Raw genomic sequence first — 25,336 nt, 5'->3', positions numbered from 1 at the left:
TTACTGAATACAGACAATGTACAAGGAGATCATGACAAGAAGTCTAATGCAAAAATGTCCATGGCAGATGCTCTTTGAGGTCAGAAGGCAGGCATAACTCTACTGGGTAGATATATTTGGGGGTGGGAAAGTAACCTGGCGGAGAACCTCTGAAAATTTTTGGGTTGGCCTTTTAAGGATTGTTAGGAGCTGGACAGGCAAAGATGGTGAGGAAAGACATCTTAGAAAAACAAAACATTGAGTGAGGGCTTCAAATTGAGTAAAGCAAGGGACATAAATAAGGTACAGTGAGCTTGGTCAATAGGGTCAGAGTATAAGATTCAAAATAGGAGGAGTGGAAAATGAAACTGGAAATGGGGACCAATAGCCATGCCATGGAGGCACTTACTGTTAAAATATTCAAACTATTTGGTAACATTCAAGATTTTGGACCACTACTTCATTACCTAGAAAAATGTATAAATACAACAGAATTGTGTGTAGGCTGAAGAGAAAACGGAGGGATAAGGGCCAGGTAAAAAAGCCACTTGCAAGAAACCGGATTAAGAAATAATGGGCAGCCCGGCTTAGTGGTTTAGCACCACCTTCAGCCTGGGGCATGATCCTGTCAACCCGGGATGGAGTCCCTGCATGGAGCCTGCTTCTTCCTCTGTCTCTGTCTGTCTCTCTCTCATGAATAAATAAATAAAATCTTAAAAAGAAAAGAAAGAATGAGGTCATACATTTGAATGGTGGCAAGAGGATCGGAAAGAAGGGGAAAGATATGGCTATTGGGTGATTTCTTTGGCCACTACACCCACCATGCACCTTATCCCTCAAACCAAATCTTACTGTTCACCATTTCTTTGATGCCGCTCTAATTCTGTACCTAATATTTCCTCTGCCTAGTGAACTCCTATTCCATCTGGATGTGACAGCCTCTAAAAACATCCCCCACATTCTACTACCCACTTCATTAGACAGAGGTGCTATAGACTTCCAGTATTTCAGCATTCCTCAATTACAGCAATTAATTAAACTGTATTATAATTTTTGGTATGCCTACCTAAAGAGGTCCATATATTATTATTATTATTTTGATCCAGTCTGTCTTGGTAAAGAACTTGGTAAGAATAGGATTCAGTAAGTGTGGAATCAATAAAAAGGCAGAATGGGAGGAACTTGAAGACTAACTGACTAGAAGCTGGGAAACCATGGACTGTGCCTTGAATTATGAAATAGCACCACAAACACAATATATAATTGTGAAATAAATACATTCACAGCAAAGTTTCTAATAAGACAGCACTTAAATATCCTTTCTAGCAAGAGAAACTATCTTTTGAAATGTGTAGAAAACTTCTATCTGTGCTCCCTTTTGGAGTAACATTTTTTGTTCTGAAAGAACCATCTAATTTCCCCTAATAGTTATATAGAAGTGGAGTAGTTAGACACATACTGTTTTTGGGAAGAGGGCATAGCCAGGTACTTTTTGGCTTGGCAAGGCACTAGCACATTGGTATCCAAAGTGTGTACCGAGGGCCCCTGGGTGCTGCAGCAAATTCATGGAGAATGTGCCAATATTTTATATTTCTGAAGGAAATGCATGGATATTCAACATCTGTTGACCACACAAATTACCAACTTAAAGTAGTTAATAGTTTTATTACTACATATTTCTATACTCATTTCCTTTGTGAAGCTGAATTTTCAGCTGTGATTTAAAAATTATGCTGTGTGAAAAATCAATATGGAACAAGAAATGGAGGTGGCAGTATCCAATCTGATTTCAAGGTTTGAGAAGTTGTGTAGTGCCCAACAGGCACCTATATCCTATGCACAGCTATTTAAGATTGAAATAAAAATATTTCTTTCTTTCAATTTAAGTATATTATATTTTCAAATGGCTACTAAGCTATCAGGATATAAATACTTATTAAGTTATTTGGACCTAATTACTTAATAAATAGAATTATTAGGTACTTCTTTTGGCCTATGGCTGCTATGAAAAAAATCACGGGGACACTTAAGAGTACCATAAACTCAGAAAGTAGGAGACGCCTGCCCACAGGTTCTGCAGAGAGATGGAATCTTGCCACTGCTCTCCCAAATCTATTTGGCACTTCAAGCTTAAATGGGCTGGGAAGTTCCTTCTCTGAGGAAGGAAATCAAGATCCTTTTGAAGGTTCAAAGTTACAGAAACCTGTCATATGGGTTACTGTAGCCCTCATAAGAGTTATAGGTAGCAAGAAAAGAATACTATGTAGTTCTCCTAGTCACATCACTCAGGTGTAGATTATACTAAGTTAGCTCTTCCTTAATTAGCCACTCTGGTTCTATAAGCTTGCCTGTAGAAGAGACCAGGAGTATAAAAACTGAAACAACAAGGTCATTAAGTAGTTGAAACACTGGGAAATCAGGCCTACTGTATTATGCAGTGGGCAGAGGTAAGGGAAATGCTAAATAGAAAGGTGCCCTTTTCTTTTCCCAGAACTGATGGAAATTACTACCAGCCCAGCTAGGCAACTTATTTAATTACGGTAGTGATTTCTTTAGTGTACTTGGAACTGTTCTGGGTACCAAAATGCCCGCTTTAGGTGCCCTGGTTTTGATATAAGACTATGTACTAGGAACAGTAGCAAGAATATCAAGAGTAACATAATGGGAACTTTGCATAATTAATCCAGCATTCTGTTATCTTTTCTTCAGTGCAAGAGTCAAGACCTACTCTTCTAGACCTAATATGCATTCCTACAGTTCTTGAATTACCCATGGGAACAGGGTTGGTCAGGGAAGGAAGAAAGACATTCTTGTATTACCAGGGACTGTGGTTGTTTGAGAAACAAATGTGATCTCACTGGTATCCCAAGGTCAGTGGTGCACATCAGTTCCACATTTAGAAAGTAAGAAAAAGTTGTTAGAGCAAACATCTATGTGAGAAAAGCAAAAACCCTAAGCTTGCTTTCTTCCATCTATAAGACTGGAATAATAGCACCAATCTCATAGTTTTAAATGAGTTAATATACATTATGTACTTTACTCAGGGCTTGGCAAAGAATGAATACTCAATAAATAGTAGTGTGACTTGTCATCATCATGATGGCAGTTATTACATAAAAGGAAAAACGAGATCTGCCAAACTGATAATAAAAATATCCTCAGAAAATACAGAACGAATAAGGATCAGGTTAACTTGCAGTGAGTCTGTGTGTTCAATTCTAGGGATGCCTGGGAGTTTGGTCTCCTTGCTGAAGTTTAGGATGAAATATACTAGCTTTATAAGGTGCTGTATTAAATCTGAAACTCCCCTGGAGGCACTCTGTACTAGTTTAGATTGTTTATTGAAAATGTATAGATTGATGGTTTGCGTCTGACTTAATTGATTATGCAGTCTATTTTCAGCTATATGACCAGTAGAATATCAAAGATTCTCAGTGAACTTGTGCCTTGGCTCCCCTGGAAACAAGGTTATCTTAGACATATCTCGGTGGGTCATAATTAGAAGACAAAGTGTGTCCTGTGCAACTAAAAATTGCCTTAGCCATTTTTGTCCTGCTGCACCATACCTTTAGCCACTATTAAAGCCTTATGAGAATTTCATAGGTTCTTTTAATTATCTAATGCTGGGGAGCAGCCACAATATACTTTGATGATTAATAAATATTTGGGAGATAAGAGATTTTAAGATTTCAGAAATTCTTTAAACTGTAAATTAAGGGGCAGCCCAGGTGGCTCAGTGGTTTAGCACCACCTTCAGCCCAGGGTGTGATCCTGGAGACACGGGATCGAGTCCCACGTCAGGCTCCCTGCATGGAGCCTGCTTCTCCTTCTGCCTGTGTCTCTGCCTCTCTCTCTCTCATGAATAAATAAATAAAATCTTTTTTTAAAAAATAAATAAAATGTAAATTAAGGTCTATTTCTGGTCCTTATAAGGATCTGATATTTGTAACAAAATCATAAGGAAGCATCCAATAACTTATATGCTTACTGTTATTAACTTAAAGCTTGATCAAATATTCTGTATTCTGACAGCCTATTATCATTAGAATTTTAACAATAGACCACAAAAAAAGATCTTAGGAAGGCTAGAATAAGAAATGAAAATTATACACGATATATATATATATATATGTGTGTGTGTATATATATACAGAGATATATATATATATAAAGAGAATCAAGAGTAGGTACAAGAATACTGAATACTGATTCACTATTCTTTGCATAATTGCTGGATTAATTATGCAAAGATACTGAATAATTATTTTCTATTCATTTTTAGGTTATCTGATAGTTCAGGTAGCTATTCAATATTTTAACTGATCATTACGGATATTAATAGCAACATATCATTTATGCAGAAAATACTCAAATCTCATAAACTTAGAAACAAGAGATGACCAAGGTCTTGAATTACAATTTATCTTACGCTTTACCTACAGGAAGCCCCAGCTCCCTTAGACACATCAAGGATCAACTCATGCACCCCTCATCCACGAGCCTGGCTATGAAACTTGAATGCCTCACTGCACATTACAACTGAAAAGTAGAAGGGGCAGGGGTGGGCTGAATTACATCAACATACTGAGAAAACAAGAAGTGAAAGCTGATTAATCTGAAGGCAAAGGAAGAGAGACAGAAGGCCCTTTGAGGGTTATCTGGAATACGCTTTAAGTTCCCCCTTCCCCCTACTAACAACTCCCAAAGCTGTAGGCATCAGTGATTATGTTTATAATGATGAACCTGTCACAAAGAAAGGACCATATGATGTTCAGGATATTGTTTAGGAAGGAAGTAGATGATATCTGTTTTAGAACTGTTTCTATAAATATACTTTTTAAAAAGTTTTTTTTTTTTAAGATTTTATTTATTTTACAGCAAGAAAGTGAGAGCACAAGCATGGGGAGTGGCAGGCAGAGGGAGACGGCGAAGCAGGCTCTCACTGATCAGGAAGTCCAAAAGCGGGAAAAGCGGTTGGGTGGCTGCCTTCCGCTCGGGTAGTGATCCCGGGATGCGGGACACGGGCTCCTGGGAAGAGTCTGCTTCTTCGTCTGCCTATGTCTCTGCCTCTCTCTCTCATATCACTCGTGAATAAATAAATAAATATTTAAAAAAAACAAAAAAATTGTGCAAACTAAAAAGATGCCATTTGGACAATCTTCCTATTTCTTGATAAGGTGGGAAAAAAATAAAGTATTTCCCAATTGTATTTCACCACTGTAACCTGTATGTAGAACTTAAAGGTTAATTTTTTCATAGGGGGTAGGTTTTATAATTCAGAATTTGTTGTATAGTGGTATTCATGTACCCAACCAAGATGTCACAAATGTACAACTTAGCTAGAATGGCATGTAGTATATATATGTTTTCATGGGAATTAGGGAGCTGAAGCCCATTTGAGAACTCCTATATTTAAAAAATTAATTTGAAATTACAGGACTAAACTAGTGAGAGTGGGTAGTCTCAGGGTTTGAGAGAAGAAATTATTATTAATATCTTTACTATCCTTGAGCTGCTGCTTAAGGACAATGTGGTGGTTATGATCATTACCTAACACTTAAAAAATCTTTGTGCTTCTAGAGGTATGTGACAAAATGCCAGATGATAACAGGTTTCCAGGAATAAGTGTGGAACAAATGCCAGAAACGGATTTCTGAGAAAACAACAGAGATAATGAAGGTCTAGAAAGTCAATATTCTTTAAAAACAAAACAAACATGGGTCTATCAGAGTGAGTCTTACTAACTCAATATGGTTTTCTTTAAAGCCAAATTTAATAACATATATTCAGATGTCCCTTGTCCAATGATTTTATGCCTAATAAGAAATAATGAGATACAAAGAAAAAGATATCTAATAGATAATGGAGGTCTAATAGATGGTCTCAAAAAAAAAAAAAAGGCGGCCAAATTTTCTTTGAAGGAAATTTTACAATTTATAGCTCCTTCTTATTAAAGACTCTTTCATGAAATGGTAGGTGGCAGCAATCAAGTTACTAGTGAGCATAAGACTTGATTTAAAGATATGACACTCTAATACATGGTATTTATGGATGAGGGGGGTACACCTTACCCACAGGAAATACAGAATTAGCAAATGGTCTAACATATACAAAATTAAGCACACAATCAGGTAGAATCATCAAAACAAAAGAATTCCAAAACAGTATTTCTCCTGTCATTAGTGCCTCGATCATATCAGCGAGAGTATCATGTGTCTTAGTGTTTATAATTCTTAGAACCATAACAGTTTCATTTTAGTTTATGGACCCTATCTACACTGATTATAGTTCTGTCCCATATGGAAGAATATGGAAATAACTATAACTGATAATGGCCATTTGATGGGGAAAAAAAATAGCCAGTTGATGCTGAGTTGCAGAACTCAGCAAATATGAAATATGGGGATCCTTGGGTGGCGCAGCGGTTTGGCGCCTGCCTCTGGCCCAGGGCGCGATCCTGGAGACCCGGGATCGAATCCCACGTCAGGCTCCCGGTGCGTGGAGCCTGCTTCTCCCTCTGCCTGTGTCTCTGCGCGCCTCTCTCTCTGTGACTATCATAAATAAATAAAAATTTAAAAAAAAAATATGAAATATGGTTTTAAATACCTAACTCAAAAAAAAAATACCTAACTCTATGTTATAGTGAATGCTTTATGACTTGTCAACATAGATAGTATGATATTACCTATGTGATAGTTAGCTGTAATCTAGACTCTAGGAGTAGATAATTGTCCTAATAGAACATGTTCTACAGTTAATAAAAAAGCTACATTCCAGAGGTGGCTATTCAGATAGTATTCAAAGAGAGCACTTGGCTACCTTTTTTTCCTGCCACCAAGAGCAGAGCATAACAGGTTTAAGAAATGGAGTCTCGGGGATCCCTGGGTGGCTCAGGGGTTTAGCGCTTGCCTTTGGCCAAGGGCATGATCCTGGAGTCCCGGGATCGAGTCCCACGTCGGGCTCCCGACATGGAGCCTGCTTCTCCCTCCTCCTATGTCTCTGCCTCTCTCTCTCTCTCTATGTCTATCATAAATAAATAAATAAATCTTAAAAAAAAAAAAAAGAAAGAAAAGAAATGGAGTCTCTCTGACAAATCTGTGCCTTTGTTAATTAGCACATGGACTTCAGAAATGACTTTTCAGGGCACCTGGGTGGCTCAGTGGTTGAGTGTCTGCTTTTGGCTTATGTCATGATCCCGGGGTCCTGGGATAGAGTCCCGCATCGGGCTCCCTACATGGAGCCTGCTTCTCCCTCTGCCTATGTCTCTGCCTCTCTCTCTTTCTCCTCTCTCTGTCTCTCATGAATAAATAAATATTTTTTTAAAAAAGAAAAAAAAAAAAGAACCAGGGCTATACCTTGGTTTCCAGAATTATATCATGCTCTCCTTTAGACTCAAATTACTTCTACGCAAAACATCATAATAGGTGAATTATGGATTGTCTCTAAAGATTTACTTTCCTTTATTTTAAATCAGTGGTTCTCAGCCCCAGGGCAATTTTGCGCCCCTAGGAAACATATTAGCAATGTTTGGATATGTTTTTGGTTGTCACAACTTGGAAAGGAAGGAACTACTAGCATCTAGTGTGGAGAAGACAATGATGTTGCTAAACATCTTAGAACACACAGGACAGCACCCCCACACACATACAGAGAATTATTCAGTCCAAAACGTTAACTGTCACTCCTAGATACACATCTCAAAGAACTGAAGACAGATATTCAAACAAAAACTAGTATAAAAATGTTCACAGCAGCATTACTTACCAAAGGGCGGAAACGACCCAAATGTCCATTAACTGATGAACAGATCATCAAAATGTGGTATATTTATACAGTGGAATATTATTCAGCCATAAAAGGGATAAGGTACTAATACTAGTACAACATGGATAAGCCTTAAAAAAATGAAAAAAGCCAGACACAAAAGGTCATATACTGTATTAGTCCCTTGGTATGAAATATCCAGAATAGGTAAATCCATAGAGAAAGGGAGAGGGAGGAATGGAGACCGACTGCTTCATAAGTCTGGGGTCTCCTCTGGAGGTGATGAAAATTTTTGGAAATAGATAGTTGCATAAAATTGTCAATGTACTGTCACTGAGTTGTACACTTTAAAATGGTGAATTCTATGTTATGGGAATTTTGCCTCAAATGAAAAAAATGTCAACGGTGCAAACCTAATTTATGTACCAAAGGTTATTTTCTTGTTAAATAGATAAAAGGCAGAGAGGATTGGGATCCCTGGGTGGCGCAGCGGTTTGGTGCCTGCCTTTGGCCCAGGGCGCGATCCCGGAGACCCGGGATCGAATCCCACATCGGGCTCCCGGTGCATGGAGCCTGCTTCTCCCTCTGCCTGTGTCTCTGCCTCTCTCTCTCTCTCTCTCTCTCTGTGACTATCATAAATTAAAAAAAAAAAATTAAAAAAAAAAAGGCAGAGAGGATTATATCAAAGACAAAAAGCATCAAGCACTATAATGAGGGTTTTTTTTTTTTTTTTTTTAAAGTAGCTTGACCCTTAAAAAGTTACCTCATTTTCCTAGTGGAAAAGACTTGCCAGGAAAAAATAATGGCTGCTGTCAACCCCAAGCAGATTTGTATTACTGTTATAAAATTATGAAGATGAAGGTTTACGATAAATTGGTGACATCATCTAAACTGCAGAGGCATGAATATGCTACTGTAATAAAGAGACTCTGAAATTTAATACAGGCCAAAAAATGAAATAATTAATTGGCTTTAAATGTGTGCCTTTACTTGAACTATAAACCAGGGAGCTGTCTAATAAAATTAGACACTACATTAAGAGACAGTCACTTTACAAGGCTTGTCAGTTTGAATGTTCATTCCCTGTTTGAAAATATAGAGCTGTATGCTCAAAGTTAAAGTTTAGGATTGGCCTCAACTGAGCAGTAGTTCAGCAGTGAATCAAAGAGCTTAGAGATTTACTGTGGTAGCTCTAAACCATCGTTCCTTCCACTAAGTCTTGATAAGTGGGGGAACATGTTTGTGTTTCTCGGGATAAAGGAGCCAAGTATATCCAGGGACTCAAAGAAATTATGCTGGCACAATGTTGCTGTTTTTTTAAAGCACAACAATATTTTCGTGGCTACCAGAACATCAAGGACATTTCATTAGGTATTACAAAACGAAGATGGAAACTCACTTTTCAGATTCAGATCTTAAGAAACCCAGGTTTTCTTCTAGGCTAGGTAAAAGATATTTCCAAAGACTAAATACTGGAAGAGGAGAAACAAAATATGCTAAGCTACATTATTTGAATTATTCTCCACAAATAAAGACCTGTCTACTTGCCATCATTCATCTATTCCCAATATTGTTTTCTATACAATGAAGCAAAATTAATCATTTTTTAAAAAGATTTTATTTATTCATGAGAGACAGAGAGAGAGAGGCAGAGACATAGGCAGAGGGAGAAGCAGGCTCCATGCAAGGAGCCCGATGTGGGACTCGATCCCGGGACCCCAGGATCATGCCCTAAGACAAAGGCAGACGCTCAAACACTGAACCACCCAGGCGTCCTGCAAAATTAATCCTTTTGAAGATTCATGGCTAAATATTATTCCCATTTTGTAAAACAGGTGTAGGAGCATCTTGTGGATAGCTATTATTGAGACAACACAATAAATTTCCTCCAGGAGCTCTGTTCTTAAGGTAAAGACAGTGAAATTAGCAATCAATAACTATATATTTGGCTAATAAATATCATGAATTGCTGCTCTAGCACTTAGAACATGCAGTGTGTTCTGATATAAAAAAATTCACGTGGAAAAAAGGTACAACCTAAAAATCAAATCCTACTCAAACTTTGTAACAAAACAGGGGCACCTGAGTGGCTAAATTGGTTGGGTGACCAACTCTTTCTTGGTTTCGGCTTGGGTCATGATCTCCGGGTTGCGAGATTGAGCCCTGCATTGGGGTCTGTGCTCAGGGGAAAGTCTGCTTGGATTCTCTCTCTTCCTTCTCCCTCTGCCCCTCCCCACCCCACACTCTTCTCACTCACTCTCTCTCTAAAATAAATCTTAAAAGAAAAAAAAAAAACATTGTAACAAAACAGTAACTCCCAAAATCTTCAGCAAGAAAAATCCCAAGAAATTGCTTTGTGGAGTATTGAGACTTTTGTCATTTTGTCATGAATATACCAGTTGCTCAGAGGGTGGGGGGATGAAAAGATAGAATAAAGTTGTAATTTCCATCTGAAGGTGATAAATACTCTAGTATTATGTTTATAATATTTTGTGAGCCTATATATATATATATATATATACACATTTATAAAATAACATTCTCTTCTGTGTAAAAATATTAATTCTCCACTAAAATCTTATACATGATTTTATTTCTACATGCTGTTCCTTTTTTTAATAGCATCTCCCCTGTTGTCTCCTACTATACTGGTGTTCAATAATGCATTCCATTCTTCCTGTTAAGAAAAACCACAAAGACAAAAACCTATCAATCAGTAAGTGGTGTTTTAGACCCCTTACTTTAGGTACCCTGCACTGTGGGTTGTGTCTCCCACTGCTCAGAAGACATATTTGAGGCATTCCATATCTGATACATGTGTTTTAGCTGTTAACATAAATGGTGATTAACAGTGAGCCAATTCCTTTTGTCCATGGGGGACTGTCCAGTCCCCCATGTTGCAAGAAGTATATGAACATCATTGTAAGTCTTAGAAAGTATTTTCTTCCATACCTATCAAATCAACAGATAGCTCCTAAGCTTTTAATTGACTTTATACACTACTAATGACTTGGGAAATCAGAACACGATCTGTTGGAAGAAAGGAAAAAACTGCATAGGACATAAGGAAACCTAGGTTTGCATTATGGTTCTCCATTTTATAGGCTATGGAGTTTAGATAAGAAATTCTCTCATGAGGGGATCCCTGGGTGGCTCAGCAGTTTGGCACCTGCCTTCGGCCCAGGGCGTGATCCTGGAGTCCTGGGATCGAGTCCCACGTCGGGCTCCCAGCATGGAGCCTGCTTCTCCTTCTGCCTGTGTCTCTGCCCCTCTCTCTCTCTATGTCTATCATAAATAAATAAATAAATCTTTAAAAAAAAAAAAAGAAAGAAAGAAATTCTCTCATGACCCTCAGTTTTATAATATACAGAATGAAGATAATATCTCTATTTACATCATAGGGTTCTCTTATAACTCAAATAAGATAATGTATGAGAAAGGTCTAAGTTATGAAGTATTCCACAGATAATCGTTGATATCAAAATAATTATATATTTTTATATAAATTGATTTTTTATTGGTGTTCAATTTGCCAACATATAGAATAACACCCAGTACTCATCCCATCAAGTGCCCTCCTCAGTGCCCATATAATTATATATTCTTAAAAGTCCTAAATAGAAAGCTGTAGCTCAGAACTCAAATATATGTAGTAAGTGAGATTTCAATGATACATAAAATGAACACTGATGGTGGTCTAATAAAAAATTAAATACACAAGTGTGAAAAAGATACACAAGTGTGTTCTCATCCTCTCACCAACATTTTTAAGACTTGGCTTATAATTTTTTCATGTCACATAAAAGAATGATTCATCTAATACATATTAATAAATAATTTCTTCATCCAGTATCAAAGAATATACTAAAAGAAATTCACACCAATATTAATTTTAACTTTTTACTTACACTGCATGGTTTTCCAGCTGTGTTTTGTTTTCATGCCTCCTCATTAATGAGGCTAATGCCATGTCTTTGTGATATTTTCCTCTGCTGTCCCTTTGTATGACACATTGAGCTATGTTTGTGAGAATCTTTGCCAAATCCAGTAAAAACTTCATTGTACGATGCCAGAAGAGAAAAAAATTACTGCATAGTAACATCTTTTTTTTCCCTACTAACAGTGATAGCAATTAGCAAGTGAAATCAAGCAAGCTAAGTAAAGCAGAGAGAGTAAAAGATAGAGTCTTTGAGATTCAGGATGTTAAGGATGCTTTTAAAGTGGTCAACACAAAGAGTCAAAATGCTATTATAAGCTTCCATGTGTTTGTAAAGTAGCATTTTTTGGAGTAATTTCCTTTTTTTTTTTAAATTTTTATTTATTTATGATAGTCACACAGAGAGAAAGAGAGAGAGAGGCAGAGACACAGGCAGAGGGAGAAGCAGGCTCCATGCACTGGGAGCCCGATGTGGGATTTGATCCCGGGTCTCCAGGATCGCGCCCTGGGCCAAAGGCAGGCGCCAAACCGCTGCGCCACCCAGGGATCCCTGGAGTAATTTCCTTATCACATCTCTGGATTGGAAATATGCCCATCCTCACAGATAACATTACCATGCCCTATCCTGTAACAAGAACTCCGATTATTTGCCTAACCATTTTTTTTTTTTTAAGATTTATTCATGCATGAGACACACAGAGAGAGAGGCAGAGACATAGACAGAGGGAGAAGCAGGCTCCCTGTGGGGAGCCCAATGCGGGACTCTATCCCAGGACCCTGGGATCACGACCTGGGCCAAATTGACCATTTAAACAAAGACTTGCTGAAGCACCTTTTAGTATATGTGCTGCCAAAGCGAGCACGGTGAAGCACCTTTTAAAGTAAGCTCCTAATGATCTCCTTGCTAATGACCTGATGATCATTCTGAAAAGGAAGAGAGGAAACAATAAGGAATGTATTGCTCTCCATGCAGCTTCTAGGTGTGGTCATGATGAAATCCAACAATCCAAACATTCTCCAAATCCACCTGAAGCTTGAGTTTAGGTGAGGACCAAGCCACAGAGTGTTGCTCTGGAAACTTCTGTTTACAGTTGCTTTGGTTAGGACTTGGAATGGATTAGTCCCAGAACGTTCACCAGTTGTTTTCAAATTTACTTTTTTTTTTTTTTTTTTACATTTCTAAACTATCAGGAGATTGGTGTATTTTGTGGATGTTGGGAAAGAACCAGAATCCCTGGGGCTAATCAATCCCCAAGGAAATCACTGGAAAAAACAAGCAAAGTTTGACTCAACAAGATTCAGGAAGAAATTTTCCATGATTGATCCATAATCCTTGGTGCTGCCTACCAGGGACCATACTAAGGTGCGGCAAGCAAAGTACCTAGAGCATGAAACATAAAGAGGCAACTCTTTGTCACTTGCACAACCCTAGTCCCAGCCCTGTGGCCTACAGAAACATCTGATCAAATATCTTCATTTTAACTGTTAAAAGAACCAATGGGGACGCCAGGGTGGCTCAATCAGCTAAGCAGCTGACTCTTGGCTCAGGTCTGATTTCAGGGTCATAGACTGAACCCCACATCAGGCTCTGGACTCAGTACAGAGTCTACTTAGGATTCTCTCTCTCCTTTTCCCTCTGCCCTTCGTCCTGCTTGTACATGGATGCTGTCTCTCTCTCTCAAATCAGTAAAGCTTTTTTTTTTTTTTAAAAAAAGAATGAGTGAGAATAAACTTCTTCAATAAGGACAGCAATGAGCAAATTCTACTACTCTCTTCTACATACTTTAGAGTCCTCAACATACTTTTATATATATCATTACATTATGCCAACCATAATTCCCCGAGGCTACAAGTGCAGAGACAAGTGCACTTGAGAGATGGACAAGCAAATGTAGGGGAACTCTAGGATTTGATCAAGGTTGTAGAAGTAGAATTTGAATTCAGGCCTCTGACTATGTCCACTATACTACACTAAGTCCCCTTCTGAGGTCCTTTATGCATCTGGTTTTACTGTCTATTTTTTTTTTAATTTTCTTTTTAAATTTTTATTTATTTATGATAGTCACAGAGAGAGAGAGAGAGGCGCAGAGACACAGGCAGAGGGAGAAGCAGGCTCCATGCACCGGGAGCCCGACGTGGGATTCGATCCCGGGTCTCCAGGATCGTGCCCTGGGCCAAAGGCAGGCGCCAAACCGCTGCGCCACCCAGGGATCCCTTTACTGTCTATTTTGATTAGGATTATTTATGAAGTCACTGGTGGCTGGTTAATATTAACAACAAAATGACCTTGAATTTGTCTATTGTCTACTGCCCATAAATAGCTTTATGAGAAAGAAAAAAAAACAAAGAAATTCATCCAATGGTTCTTAATGCCAGGCTTTAACATTTTAGGGGAAATCAAAACCATCTAATAATTCAACCTCACAGACTAATTTTTTTAATAGTGTCATTGGCTGCACAACAGAATCACTTTTTTTTGTTTGTTTGTTTATGTCATTATCAACAAGGCTTAGAAACCATTGTAAGCACATGGGTAACTGTACTAAGAGTTGTAAAGAAGCTGGGATTAGGGTAGGTCTATATATAACAAGTTTGAGCCTTCTCTCCCTGTACTGGGATATGTTAAGAAAAGAGCAGAAGAAAGGAGGGGAAAAAACAAGACCCTTGCCAATGAGCAGTATGTGGTCTGTTGGTCTTTCTCTGAACTGCCCTGCTTCAGACAAAAACTTTCTAACACTAATCAGAAATACAATTTAGATGTCCACAAAAAAACTTCTGAATTGCAAATTTAATTTCCTAGATAGATTAATATGGAGAAAGTATGAATTATTAAAAAGCAAAGAGAAACTTACTCCTCCCCATGTTTTCTTGTGGTCTCTGGCAGGCCCTTGGATTATGATTCCCTGTATAAAAACACAGCACATACACATAGTCAGATTCATAGAGGCTGAGTCACTATATCAAATAAGTTCCATTAAAGCTGATGTAGTCAACATGAGGATTTCATTTTAGTGCATGCCAATCTTGCCCCCTTACACAAATGTATTCTTCATCACAAATAGATATCTAACTTCAGAGAACAGAAACACAGCATTCTGAAAGCATGGACTCCATCTGTATCAACTTACAATATCCTTATTTATCTGGCATTAGTTTCTGCCCTTGCCAAATAAAAGTCATCAAATTGGTCACATGCTTATTTCTTAGGACGGCAATGATATAAACAAAAAGTGTTGGACAAAAATGCCAAAAGACCCAATTTTAATAACCAAGTTGGCATATTATTTGCCTATCCCTGGCTTCTATTAGGTGTCATTCAGTGACCAATCGAATACTTTTTTTTTTTAATTTTTATTTATTTATGATAGTCACACAGAGAGAGAGAGAGAGAGAGGCAGAGACATAGGCAGAGGGAGAAGCAGGCTCCATGCACCGGGAGCTCGACGTGGGATTCGATCCCGGGTCTCCAGGATCGCACCCTGGGCCAAAGGCAGGCGCCAAACCGCTGCGCCACCCAGGGATCCCAATCAAATACTCTTTACAGTTGTAACATTTTCCTGAATGGTGTCAAACAGCAGTGCCCCTAATTAAATTATCCCTGAAGCAAAGCACTCCACAGAGCTATTACCAATAAACAGTATGAATCAATAACCATGAACTACTGACAAATGAAATTTTGGAGGATAAAACTCCACATTATCCAAAAGCAGGTATACATGGAAAAACAGCAATTCTGTTTTTAAAAGATGAAAATACATACACAGAAGCTAATTCATAGTATGCTTCATTTTCTTACAGGGTTCAAACATAGAATTACCACACATTTATTTTTTTTTAAAGATTTTATTTTTTCATTCATGAGAGAGAGAGAGAGAGGCAGAGACACAGGCAGAGGGAGAAGCAGGCTCCATGCAGGGAGCCCGACGTGGGACTCAATCCCGGGACCCCAGGATCACGCCCTGGGCTGAAGGCAGGCACTAAACCTCTGAGCCACCCAGGGATCCCCTTTACCACACATTTATTATTCACCTACCACATTCCCAAGATGGAGCTAAGCACCAGAGAGGCAAAATTATAAGACATAATCTATCTGTCCATTAAGGAATGTATAACCTACTTGAAGTTAAGCATATAGGGGAGAATGATATCATCAAGACGGCCATTTAGGTCATTCCCAACTATAGTCCCTCTCACAAGAAGACCAACTGGCAACTAGAAAAAAACATCAATGTGAAAATCCCACATTAGTAAGGTAAGAGGACTGGACACACTGACTCCATCACCCTTCCCCTACAGTGGCACAGTGCCACATTGAGAGCTCCCTGCCCCCGCCCAGGACCTATGGTTTCTACAGTGGGAAAAGAAAGCCCAAGGCAGACATATAGCTTCCCCAGCAGATGGGACCCTTCCCAGGAAGCCCACTCATGTCTCACTTCCCAAGGATCATGGGAAGGATCTGCAGGGCTTGACCACTGGGGATCAGCTAGAGATGGAGAAGGAGGTGGGGCTTATAGCAAACAGTGCCCAGGACTTGGCAAATGGCATTCCTGCTTGTAGCAACACTGCTGAGCAGAGATCCTAGCCAGTAGCTCTGGCCATCTGCAGAGCTAAGCCAGTGGCCACGTCTGGCTAGGGAACTTGGTTGGCAATATTCCCTGATTTGGATCCCCAGTCAATTGTCCAAACTGGCCAGGGAGCCTCTTCTACCACCCTGCCCAAGAAGGGAAGCAAATTCCCAGCTCTACTGTAGTGCTGACCAAAGCCTTTAGCTTTGCCCATCTAGGAGGCCCAGTCAGAGAACGAGAACAGCTACAGAGTTCATCCTATAGCCCTGCTCAGTCAGAGTCAAGCCAGCAGCCATGCCCAACTGTTCAGCATAGCCTCTGGCCCCACATAACCAAGGAGCCTGAACAGTGGCCTGGGAAACGTGGGGACATAGCATACTGTACTGTGAGACACAGCCCAGCTTATAATCCTATCCATTCATGGAGCTCAGCCTACAACCCCGATAAGCAGAGGAGCCCAAACTACTGGCCCAAACTACAGCCCAATTGCTGAACATAGCCTGTAGCCTTGCCCAGGCAGGAAACCAAGCTGATAACCCCACTCAATCAAGGAGCATAGCCTTGAAGATAAGCATGCAGGTCCCACTCAACTTCAGGGGCACAAACTATGGGCCCTGTATAAACACAGAGCTCAGTCAGTGGTATCATCTGGTTATGGAGCACAATCTGAGAACCCATACATAACCAGGGGTGATTGGAGAGACTAGCCTAAAGCTCTGTCCAATCAAGGAGTTCAACCAGCGGCACCACCCTCCAAGGAACACAGCCTGAGACTTTGACCAACCATAGGTGATTGTAGAACCCAGCTAGTGGCCCCATCTGTGGAACACAATCAATAGCTCCACCCAAAGAAGGAGATGGTTACCCATTGATCCTGCTTGAACACTGGAACACTTAAATATATAAAGCAAATGCTAACACAACTAAAAGGAAAAATAAGCAGCAATACAATATTAGTTGGAGACTTTATTTTTTTTTTTTTAGGATTTTTTATTTATTCATAGAGACACACAGAGAGAGAACGGCAGAGACACAGGCAGAGGGAGAAGCAGGCTCCATGCAGGGAGCCTGAAGTGGGATTTGATCCTGGGTCTCCAGGACCACGCCCTGGACTGAAGGTGGCACTAAACCGCTGAGCTACCCAGGCTGCCCAGTTGGAGACTTTAATATCCACTCTCAGTGACAGACAGATAATATAGACAGAATCAATGAGGAAACAGCAAATTTAAACAATACTATAGACCAAAGGGATCAAGCACACATAAACAGAACATTCCATCAAACAGTAGAATACACATTCTTTTCATGTACACATGAAATGTTTTCTATGATAGATTATATAGCAGGCCACAAGTCTCAACAAATTCAAGAAGACAAATTATATAAACTATCTTTTACAACCACAGGGGTATGAAACAAGAAAAGAGTAAATGGGAGGAAAGCTGGAAAATCCTCAAATACATAGGAGTTAAACAACATATTCCTGACCAACCAATGGACCAAAGAAGAAAGCAAAAGGGAAATGTTTAAAAAATCTTCAGACATAGAGGGGGATCCCTGGGTGGCGCAGCGGTTTAGCGCCTGCCTTTGGCCCAGGGTGCGATCCTGGAGACCAGGATCGAATCCCACATCGGGCTCCCGGTGCATGGAGCCTGCTTCTCCCTCTGCCTGTGTCTCTGCCTCTCTCTCTCTCTCTCTGTGCGACTATCATAAAAAAATAAAAAAAAAAAAAAAAAAAAAATCTTGAGACATAGAAAATAGAAAATACAATGTAAGAAAAACTATGGGATGCAGAAAAAGCAGTTCTAAGAGGGAAATTTATAGCAATAAACTTTCAAGAAAAAAATAATCCCAAAGTTAGAAGACATAAATACTAAATATTAGAACAGAATAGGAAAATAGAAAAAATTAACAAAACTAAGATCTGGTTCATTAAAAAGAACAAAATGAAAAATCTTTAGCTAGACCAAGAAAAAATAAGATCAGAAATGAAAGAGGACACATTACAAGTAATATCAAAAATACAAAGGAAAATGAGACAGTTATACACCAACAAATTGAACAACCTCAAAAACATTAATACATTCCTAGAAACATATAACCCATCAGGGCTAAATCATGAAGAAATAGAAACTCTAAACAGATAAATTATAAATAAGGAGACAGAACCAGAATAAGGGGACAGAATAATAAATAAGGAGACATAATAAAAAACCTCCCAATAAAGAAAAGGCCTGGACTACATGGTTTCCCTGGTGGATTCTACCAAATACTTAAAGAAGAATTAATGCCTGTCTTGCTCAGCCTCTTCTAAAAAAAAAAAAAAAAAAAAAAAAATCATATAATTATCTCAATAGATGCAGAAAAGGCATTAATAATATTCAATATCCATTCATGATCCAAAAACAAAACAAAAAACACAAGTCTCAATGAATTAGGTACAGAAGGAATATACCTCAACATAGTAAAGGCCACATAAGAGAAACCCACATCATACTTAACAATGAAAGATTGAATGCTTTTCCTTTAAGACCAGGAATGGTCTTAGACTCCCAAGGATACCCACATTCACCACTCCTCAACATGTAACTGAAGTCCTAGTCAGAGCAATTAGGCAAGAAAAAAGAAAAAGAGGTCAGCCCGGGTGGCTCAGTGGTTTAGCGCCGCCTTCAGCCCAGGGCCTGATCCTGAAGACCTGGGATCAAGTCCCACGTCGGGCTTGCTTCTCCCTCTGCCTGTGTCTCTGCCTCTCTCTCTCTCTGTCTCTCAGGAATAAATAATAAAAACTTAAAAAAAAAAAAAAAAAAAGAAAGGCATTTAGCTCAGAAAGGAATAAGTAAGATCTTGTGTACAGGTAATATAATCTTATATACAGAAAATCCTAAAGATACTATAGAAATAAAACCCTGTCAGAATAAAAGAAATCAGTAAAATTGCAGGATAAAAAAAAAATCAGCATACAAAAATAAGTTGTTTCCAGAATCTAACAATAAACTGTCTGAAAAATAAAGAATAATCCCCATTTATAATAGCATCAAAAAGAAAAAAATACTAGGAATAAATTTAACCAAGTGAACAATCTATGCACTGAAAACTGTATAAGATGTTCATGAAAGAAATAGAAAAGGAAACAAATGGAAAAATATTCCATGTTCATGGATTAGAAGAATATTGTTAAAATGTCCATACTACCCAAAGCCATTTATAGATTCAACACAATCTCTATCAAGATTCCAATGGTGGGCAGCCCGGGTGGCTCAGCAGTTTAGCGTCACCTTCAGCCCAGGGCGTGATCCTGAAGACCCGGGATGGAGTCCCACGACGGGCTCCCTGCATGGAGCCTGCTTCTCCCTCTGCCTGTGTCTCTGCCTCTCTGTGTCTCTCATGAATAAATAAATTAAATCTTTAAAAAAAAAAAAGATTCCAATGGTGATTTTTACAGAAATAGAAAAAACAACCCTAAAATTTTCATGGAACTGCACAGCCAAAGCAATCCTGAGAAAAAAACAAAGCTAGAAACATCACACTTCCTGACTGCAAACTGTATTACAAAGCTATAATGATTAAAACAGTATGATACTGGCATAAAAACACAAACAGACCAAAGAACAGAATCTCAAATACAGAAATAAACCCATGCATATAAATTCAACTAATATTTACTTGACAAAGGAGCCGAGAAAACTCAATGGGGGAAAAGACAGTCTCTTCAATAAATGGTTCTGAGAAAACTAGATAGTCACATGTTAAAGAATGAAACAGGACCTCTGTCATACCACTGACAAAAATTAACCCTAAAACTCCTGGAAGAACAAAGGGAAAAAAGGCTCCTTGAAATTGGTCTTGGCAATAATTTTTTGGACATGACAACCAAAAACACAAGCAACAAAAGCACAAACAAGTAAGATTATACCAAACTAAAAAGCTTCGGCACAACAAAATAAATGATCAACAAAATGAAAAAACAACCTAGGGAATGGGAGAGTATATTTACAGACCACCCATCTGATAAGGGGTTAACATCCAAAATATAGATTGAACTCATGTAACTCAATAGCAAAAAAAACAACCAAATTTAAACATGGGCAATAAACCCAAGTACACATTTTTCAAAAGAAGACATACAAATGGCTAACAGGCACATGAAAAGGTGCTTAACATCACTAATCATCAGGGACATGCAAATCAAAACCACAATGGTGTATCATATCACACCTGTTCGGATGTCTATTATCAAAAAGACAAAAGATAACAAATGTTAGCAAGGATGTGAAGAAAGGGAACCCTTGTACCCCCTGGTGGTAATGCAACTTGGTTACAGCCACTATAGAAAACAGTATGAAGGGGCACCTAGATGGCTCAGTCAGTTAAGCATCTGCCTTTGGCTCAGGTCATGATCTCAGGGTCCTGGAATGGAGCCCCACATCAGGCTCCCTGCTCAGTGGGGAGTCTGCCTCTTCCTCTCCATCTGCCTCTCCCCTAGCTCATATTCTCTCATACTCAAATAAATAAAATCTTTAAAGTAAAAATTTTTTTAAAAAGAAAACAGTATGAAAGTTGCTCAAGAAATTAAAAAAATAGAACTGCTATATGATCCATCAGTTTCACTTTGGGGTATATATCTGAAGGAAATGAAATCAGTATCTGGAAGAGATTTCTATACTACCATGTTCACTGCAACTGCAGCATTATTTACAATAGTCAAGACACAGACCAATATCCACTGACAGATGAATGGATAAAGAAAATATAATATATATACACATACCCACACAATGAATATCATTCAGCCACAAAAAAAAGGAAATTCTGCCATTTGCAACAACATGGATGAACCTTGAAGGCACTATGCTGAGTGAAATAAGTCAGACATTGAAAATCAAATATTATGTGATCTCACTCATATGTTGAAGCTTAAAAAAAAAACTCCTAAAAACAGACAGTAGACTGGTAGTTGCCAGGGGCAAGGGGAAAGGTGATCAAAAGGTACCAACTTCCAGTTTTAAGATGAATACATTCTGGGGTTTAAAGTATAGCACAGTAACTATAGTCATTGATACTATATATTTGAAAGACATTAAGTAAGTAGATATTAAAGTTCTTGTCATATACACACAAAATAAAACTATGTGATCTGTTAACCTTCTGTGGTAATCATTTCACAGTATATACATGTACCAAATCAATACATCATATACCTTAAACTTACACAATGCTATATGTCAATTATATCTCAAAAAAATAGTGGAAAAAAAAAGAAGCTAAGCATATATGAAACAGAGAGACTATATATGAAACTGAGACCTGATAACCAGTTGTGTGACACTAGAAAATAATTTTCTATCTCAAATTCCTTACAAAGTAAAGGCACTGAACTACATGTGTTTCCCAAATTGACCTCCACAGGATGTTAAAAATACATTATTCAAAAACATGGCTCTAATCAAATAAATGTAAGAAATGCTGTCTTAAAGTTAAATAGGTTTATAAGACTTCTCAGAGCCTTAAAAAATGCTAATTAGTAATGTGATCAAAGTATAGTCTCTCATTGTATTTGGCTACATAATCCTTTTTGTAAGTAATCAATATTTCTCAGGACTCCTTTATTTTTTTTATAGATTTTATTTATTTATTCATGAGAGACACAGAGAGACGGAGACACAGGCAGAGGGAGAAGCAGGCTCCATGCAGGGAGCCCGACGTGGGACTCGATCCCGGGTCGACAGGATCATGCCCTGGCCTGAAGGCAGTGCTAAACCGCTGAGCCACCAGGGCTGCCCAGGACTCCTATTCTTTAGAGCTCAGTTTGGGAAACCTAATAAGGTAACTACTAAAGCGTCTTGCAGCCCTGTAATTTCATTATTTTCTGACAAGGTATTAATTATGTGGAACAAAATTAACATAAAGTGAATTAAGAAGGAAATCAGGGGGACTAGATTCTCAGAGAATTCTGGAACCAAAAGGAAGTTTAGAAATCATCTAATGGTTTCTCATTACCCACCCCCCATCTTTTATTTAAAGCTGCAAACCGGCAGCCCGAGTGGCTCAGAGGTTTAGCGCCGCCTTCAGCCCAGGGCATGATCCTGGAGACCCCGGGGTTGAGTCCCATGCCCAGGCTCCCTGCATGGAGCCTGCTTCTCCCTCTGCCTGTGTCTGTGCACCCTCCCCCGCCCCGCCCCGTCTGTCTCGAATGAATGAATGAATGAATGAATGAGTAAATAAATAAATAATAAAGCTGTGGGATCCCTGGGTGGCGCAGCGGTTTGGCGCCTGCCTTTGGCCCAGGGCGCGATCCTGGAGACCCGGGATCGAATCCCACGTCGGGCTCCCGGTGCATGGAGCCTGCTTCTCCCTCTGCCTGTGTCTCTGTCTCTCTCTCTCTCTGTGTGTGTGACTATCATTCATAAATAAAAAAAAAAAAAAAAAAAGAAGCCAGAACTTTAAAAAAAAATAAATAAAATAAATAAATAAATAAATAATAAAGCTGAAAACCACTCTCAAAAAATCTTATGCAGGACACCAATATACAAAACAGGTTAGGGCTAAACTCTTCAGATTGACTTGAGGTGGACAGCTGTACTCCCACCTACTGGGATTTCTCCTTGAGATACCATAGATATACCCCATCAGAAAGCCAGCACCACAGGAAGCAGAGTCTGAAATCTAGTGACCTCCTGACCCTTCAGATACAGATACAGCTATTCAGGGGAAGGCTCTTGGAAAGAGCTAGAACTCTCATACATGTTCATAGGAAAGTCCTTTATCCACCCCAAGTATCATCTTAATTTTCAGTATAATCCCTCCAAGTCAGATAAATAAGTATTATGTAAAGAGAACTATAAAACCATTATCACTCCAGGAAAAACCATATGAAAGTTAATGTACTAAAATGAAATTCCTGTATGAGAAATCATGAGAGATCATGTATGAGAAATCATAATAGAATTAAGCAGAGGAGTCATATGGGCTAACTTTCGATTTTAAGAAGATGTCTGTAATAGCAGTAGGAAAAGGAGATCTGACTGGTAAAGAGTACAGTGATATCAGAGATGCTAGGTAAATCTGGCAGGACTTCTTGTATTTTACTTTTTCTTTCTTCTTTCATATTTAATAAGGCCCCTTTGAAGAGAATCAAGCCCCTTGCATTTGTGTCAGAGTAACCACAAAGGAAAGGGTTGTCAAGCATGGGCCAGGACTTTCAAAGAGGATTTGCCTCTTTAGAGGTCAACACAGTGGAGAGAACAGGCACCAGAAGCAGCTCTCTCCCAGGGCAAGATGAAACTAAGGAGACAAAAATCAGTATTACCGGTCAGCTGACTCACCTAGTGTTCCAGTAGTAAACTTCCAAAGATCAGAATCTTGTTTTAAAGAATGCAACTTCCTTAGAGAGATTTGAGGTTCAAGGCTTACTGTCTACATTACTCCCAGACCCTGAACTCCTCCGGTCGCAGGTTACCACCATGCTTCCTCTGATGCCAGGGTGTAGCCTGGTCCTTCCACTCTGATCTACTGTTACACTATTCTCTTTTTTCAGCTGTCTCTGTATGTATGTGTGTGTTCTAGTTTTTATACCTCTCTAAGCATGAGTATTTGTCAATCTTGATTCTCACATCCCCATCCCAAACTAAACATTACTTCTAGAGTAATGGCAACACATTTTTTAAAAAAAAAGAAAAGAAAGAAACAAGAACAACAGCACAGCGCTATTAGCCAGATTTTAGAAAATAAAAATCACTGTTCCTGGGATGCCTGGGTGGCTCAGCAGTTGAGCATCTGCCTTCGGCTCAGGGTATGATCCCAAAATGCCTGGATCGAGTCCCACATTGGGCTCTCTGCATAGAGTCTGCTTCTCCCCCTGCCTATGTCTCTGCCTCTCTCTCTCCCTGTGTCTCTCATGAGGAAATAAATAAAATGTCAAAAAAAATTAATTAAAAAAATAAAAATCACTGTTCCATGGATTTACCCAGCCTGGCATTGAACACACTCTATAACCAGGTTCTACCTTTCTTAACAGTTACACCACACTCTGGCCAAATTGGCCTCTACTCATCCCTTAAATATACTTTAAACTGCTCCAACTCTATGCCTCTGCTTTTTCTTCTGCTTTTTCTACCTACCAAAATTCCATTCATCCTTCAATATTGGTGAAGCCTTTCCTCATTAGCTGAACAGGAAGTAATCTCTTTCTCCTTTAAACTCTCATACAATATGGAATTCAGGTACTATCTCATACAGATGTGCATACATTACAGTATCTCTCAGTCCAATTCTCAGAGAGTAAGCAAGTTGTTTTCTACATCTTGTCTAATGAGGGTTCTAGTAGCCTACATAAACCAGACTTAGGAGAAGCTCTCATATCAAACATATTTAGGACACATCATGTTTGCCTAGTTTCCCTTAGTATAGATCACTGCATCAAATTACAGTCATTTATATATCACCTTAATCAATTTCATAACTGTTGCTAGATGCATTTATAATCTATGCATCCTTCCTTCCTGTATCCACTTTAGCCCTGTCCTATAAACTAGTATAGGAAAACGTTCAATTTTTTTGTAACGCATGTAATATGTGTAACTATTAAAATTTTCAAACTTTTCCAGGATTTCCTCCAGTTATTTTGCATATCACAAGCAGTACACTTTGTAGAACAATGTTCATTCCTGTCGTCAATTTAAAAATATTTAGTGTCTTTTACTTACCAGTCATTGCTCTATTCTTTAGGACAGTTTTTCTCAACTAAGAGCAATTTTCTCCCCAAAGGACATTTGGCAATGTCTAGAAATATTTTAGTTTGTCGCAACTGGGGAGGAGTGCTACCAGCATCTAGCGGGCTGAAGCCAGGGATACTGCTAAATAGCCTACAATACACAGGATAGCCTTCCCACAACAAAGTTGTCCGAAATGTCAGTAGCATCAAGAGTGAGGAACCTGGCTTTAGAGAAACAATGACAAAGTAAAGAGACAAATTTTCTGCTTTTCTGGAATTTACAATCCAGTAAGAGAGTGTTACAGATGATACTCTCTTCCAGTATATTCAAGTAAGATTCCGAAGTCTACAATTTACAGGATTTTCTTCTCTGTATTTCTT

At 38.8% G+C, this 25,336-nt stretch overlaps 1 protein-coding gene across 4 annotated transcripts in view; it reads right to left on the bottom strand.

Annotated features, from left to right (window-relative positions):
• PRRG1 (proline rich and Gla domain 1) overlaps nt 1-25,336 on the bottom strand; it is a 280,802-nt gene that overhangs the window by 69,483 nt on the left and 185,983 nt on the right. For all 4 annotated transcript variants that reach the window (XM_049107730.1, XM_025439692.2, XM_025439699.3 and 1 more), the window contains exon 2: nt 14,533-14,583. In XM_049107730.1, the coding sequence (XP_048963687.1) occupies nt 14,533-14,583 (51 nt within the window). The remainder of the gene's footprint in view (nt 1-14,532; nt 14,584-25,336) is intronic.

This window comes from Canis lupus, chromosome X (genome assembly GCF_003254725.2).
Source record: "Canis lupus dingo isolate Sandy chromosome X, ASM325472v2, whole genome shotgun sequence".
In the NCBI taxonomy this organism is placed as follows: Eukaryota; Metazoa; Chordata; class Mammalia; order Carnivora; family Canidae; genus Canis; species Canis lupus.
This window is presented reverse-complemented; position numbering and strand designations above follow the sequence as displayed.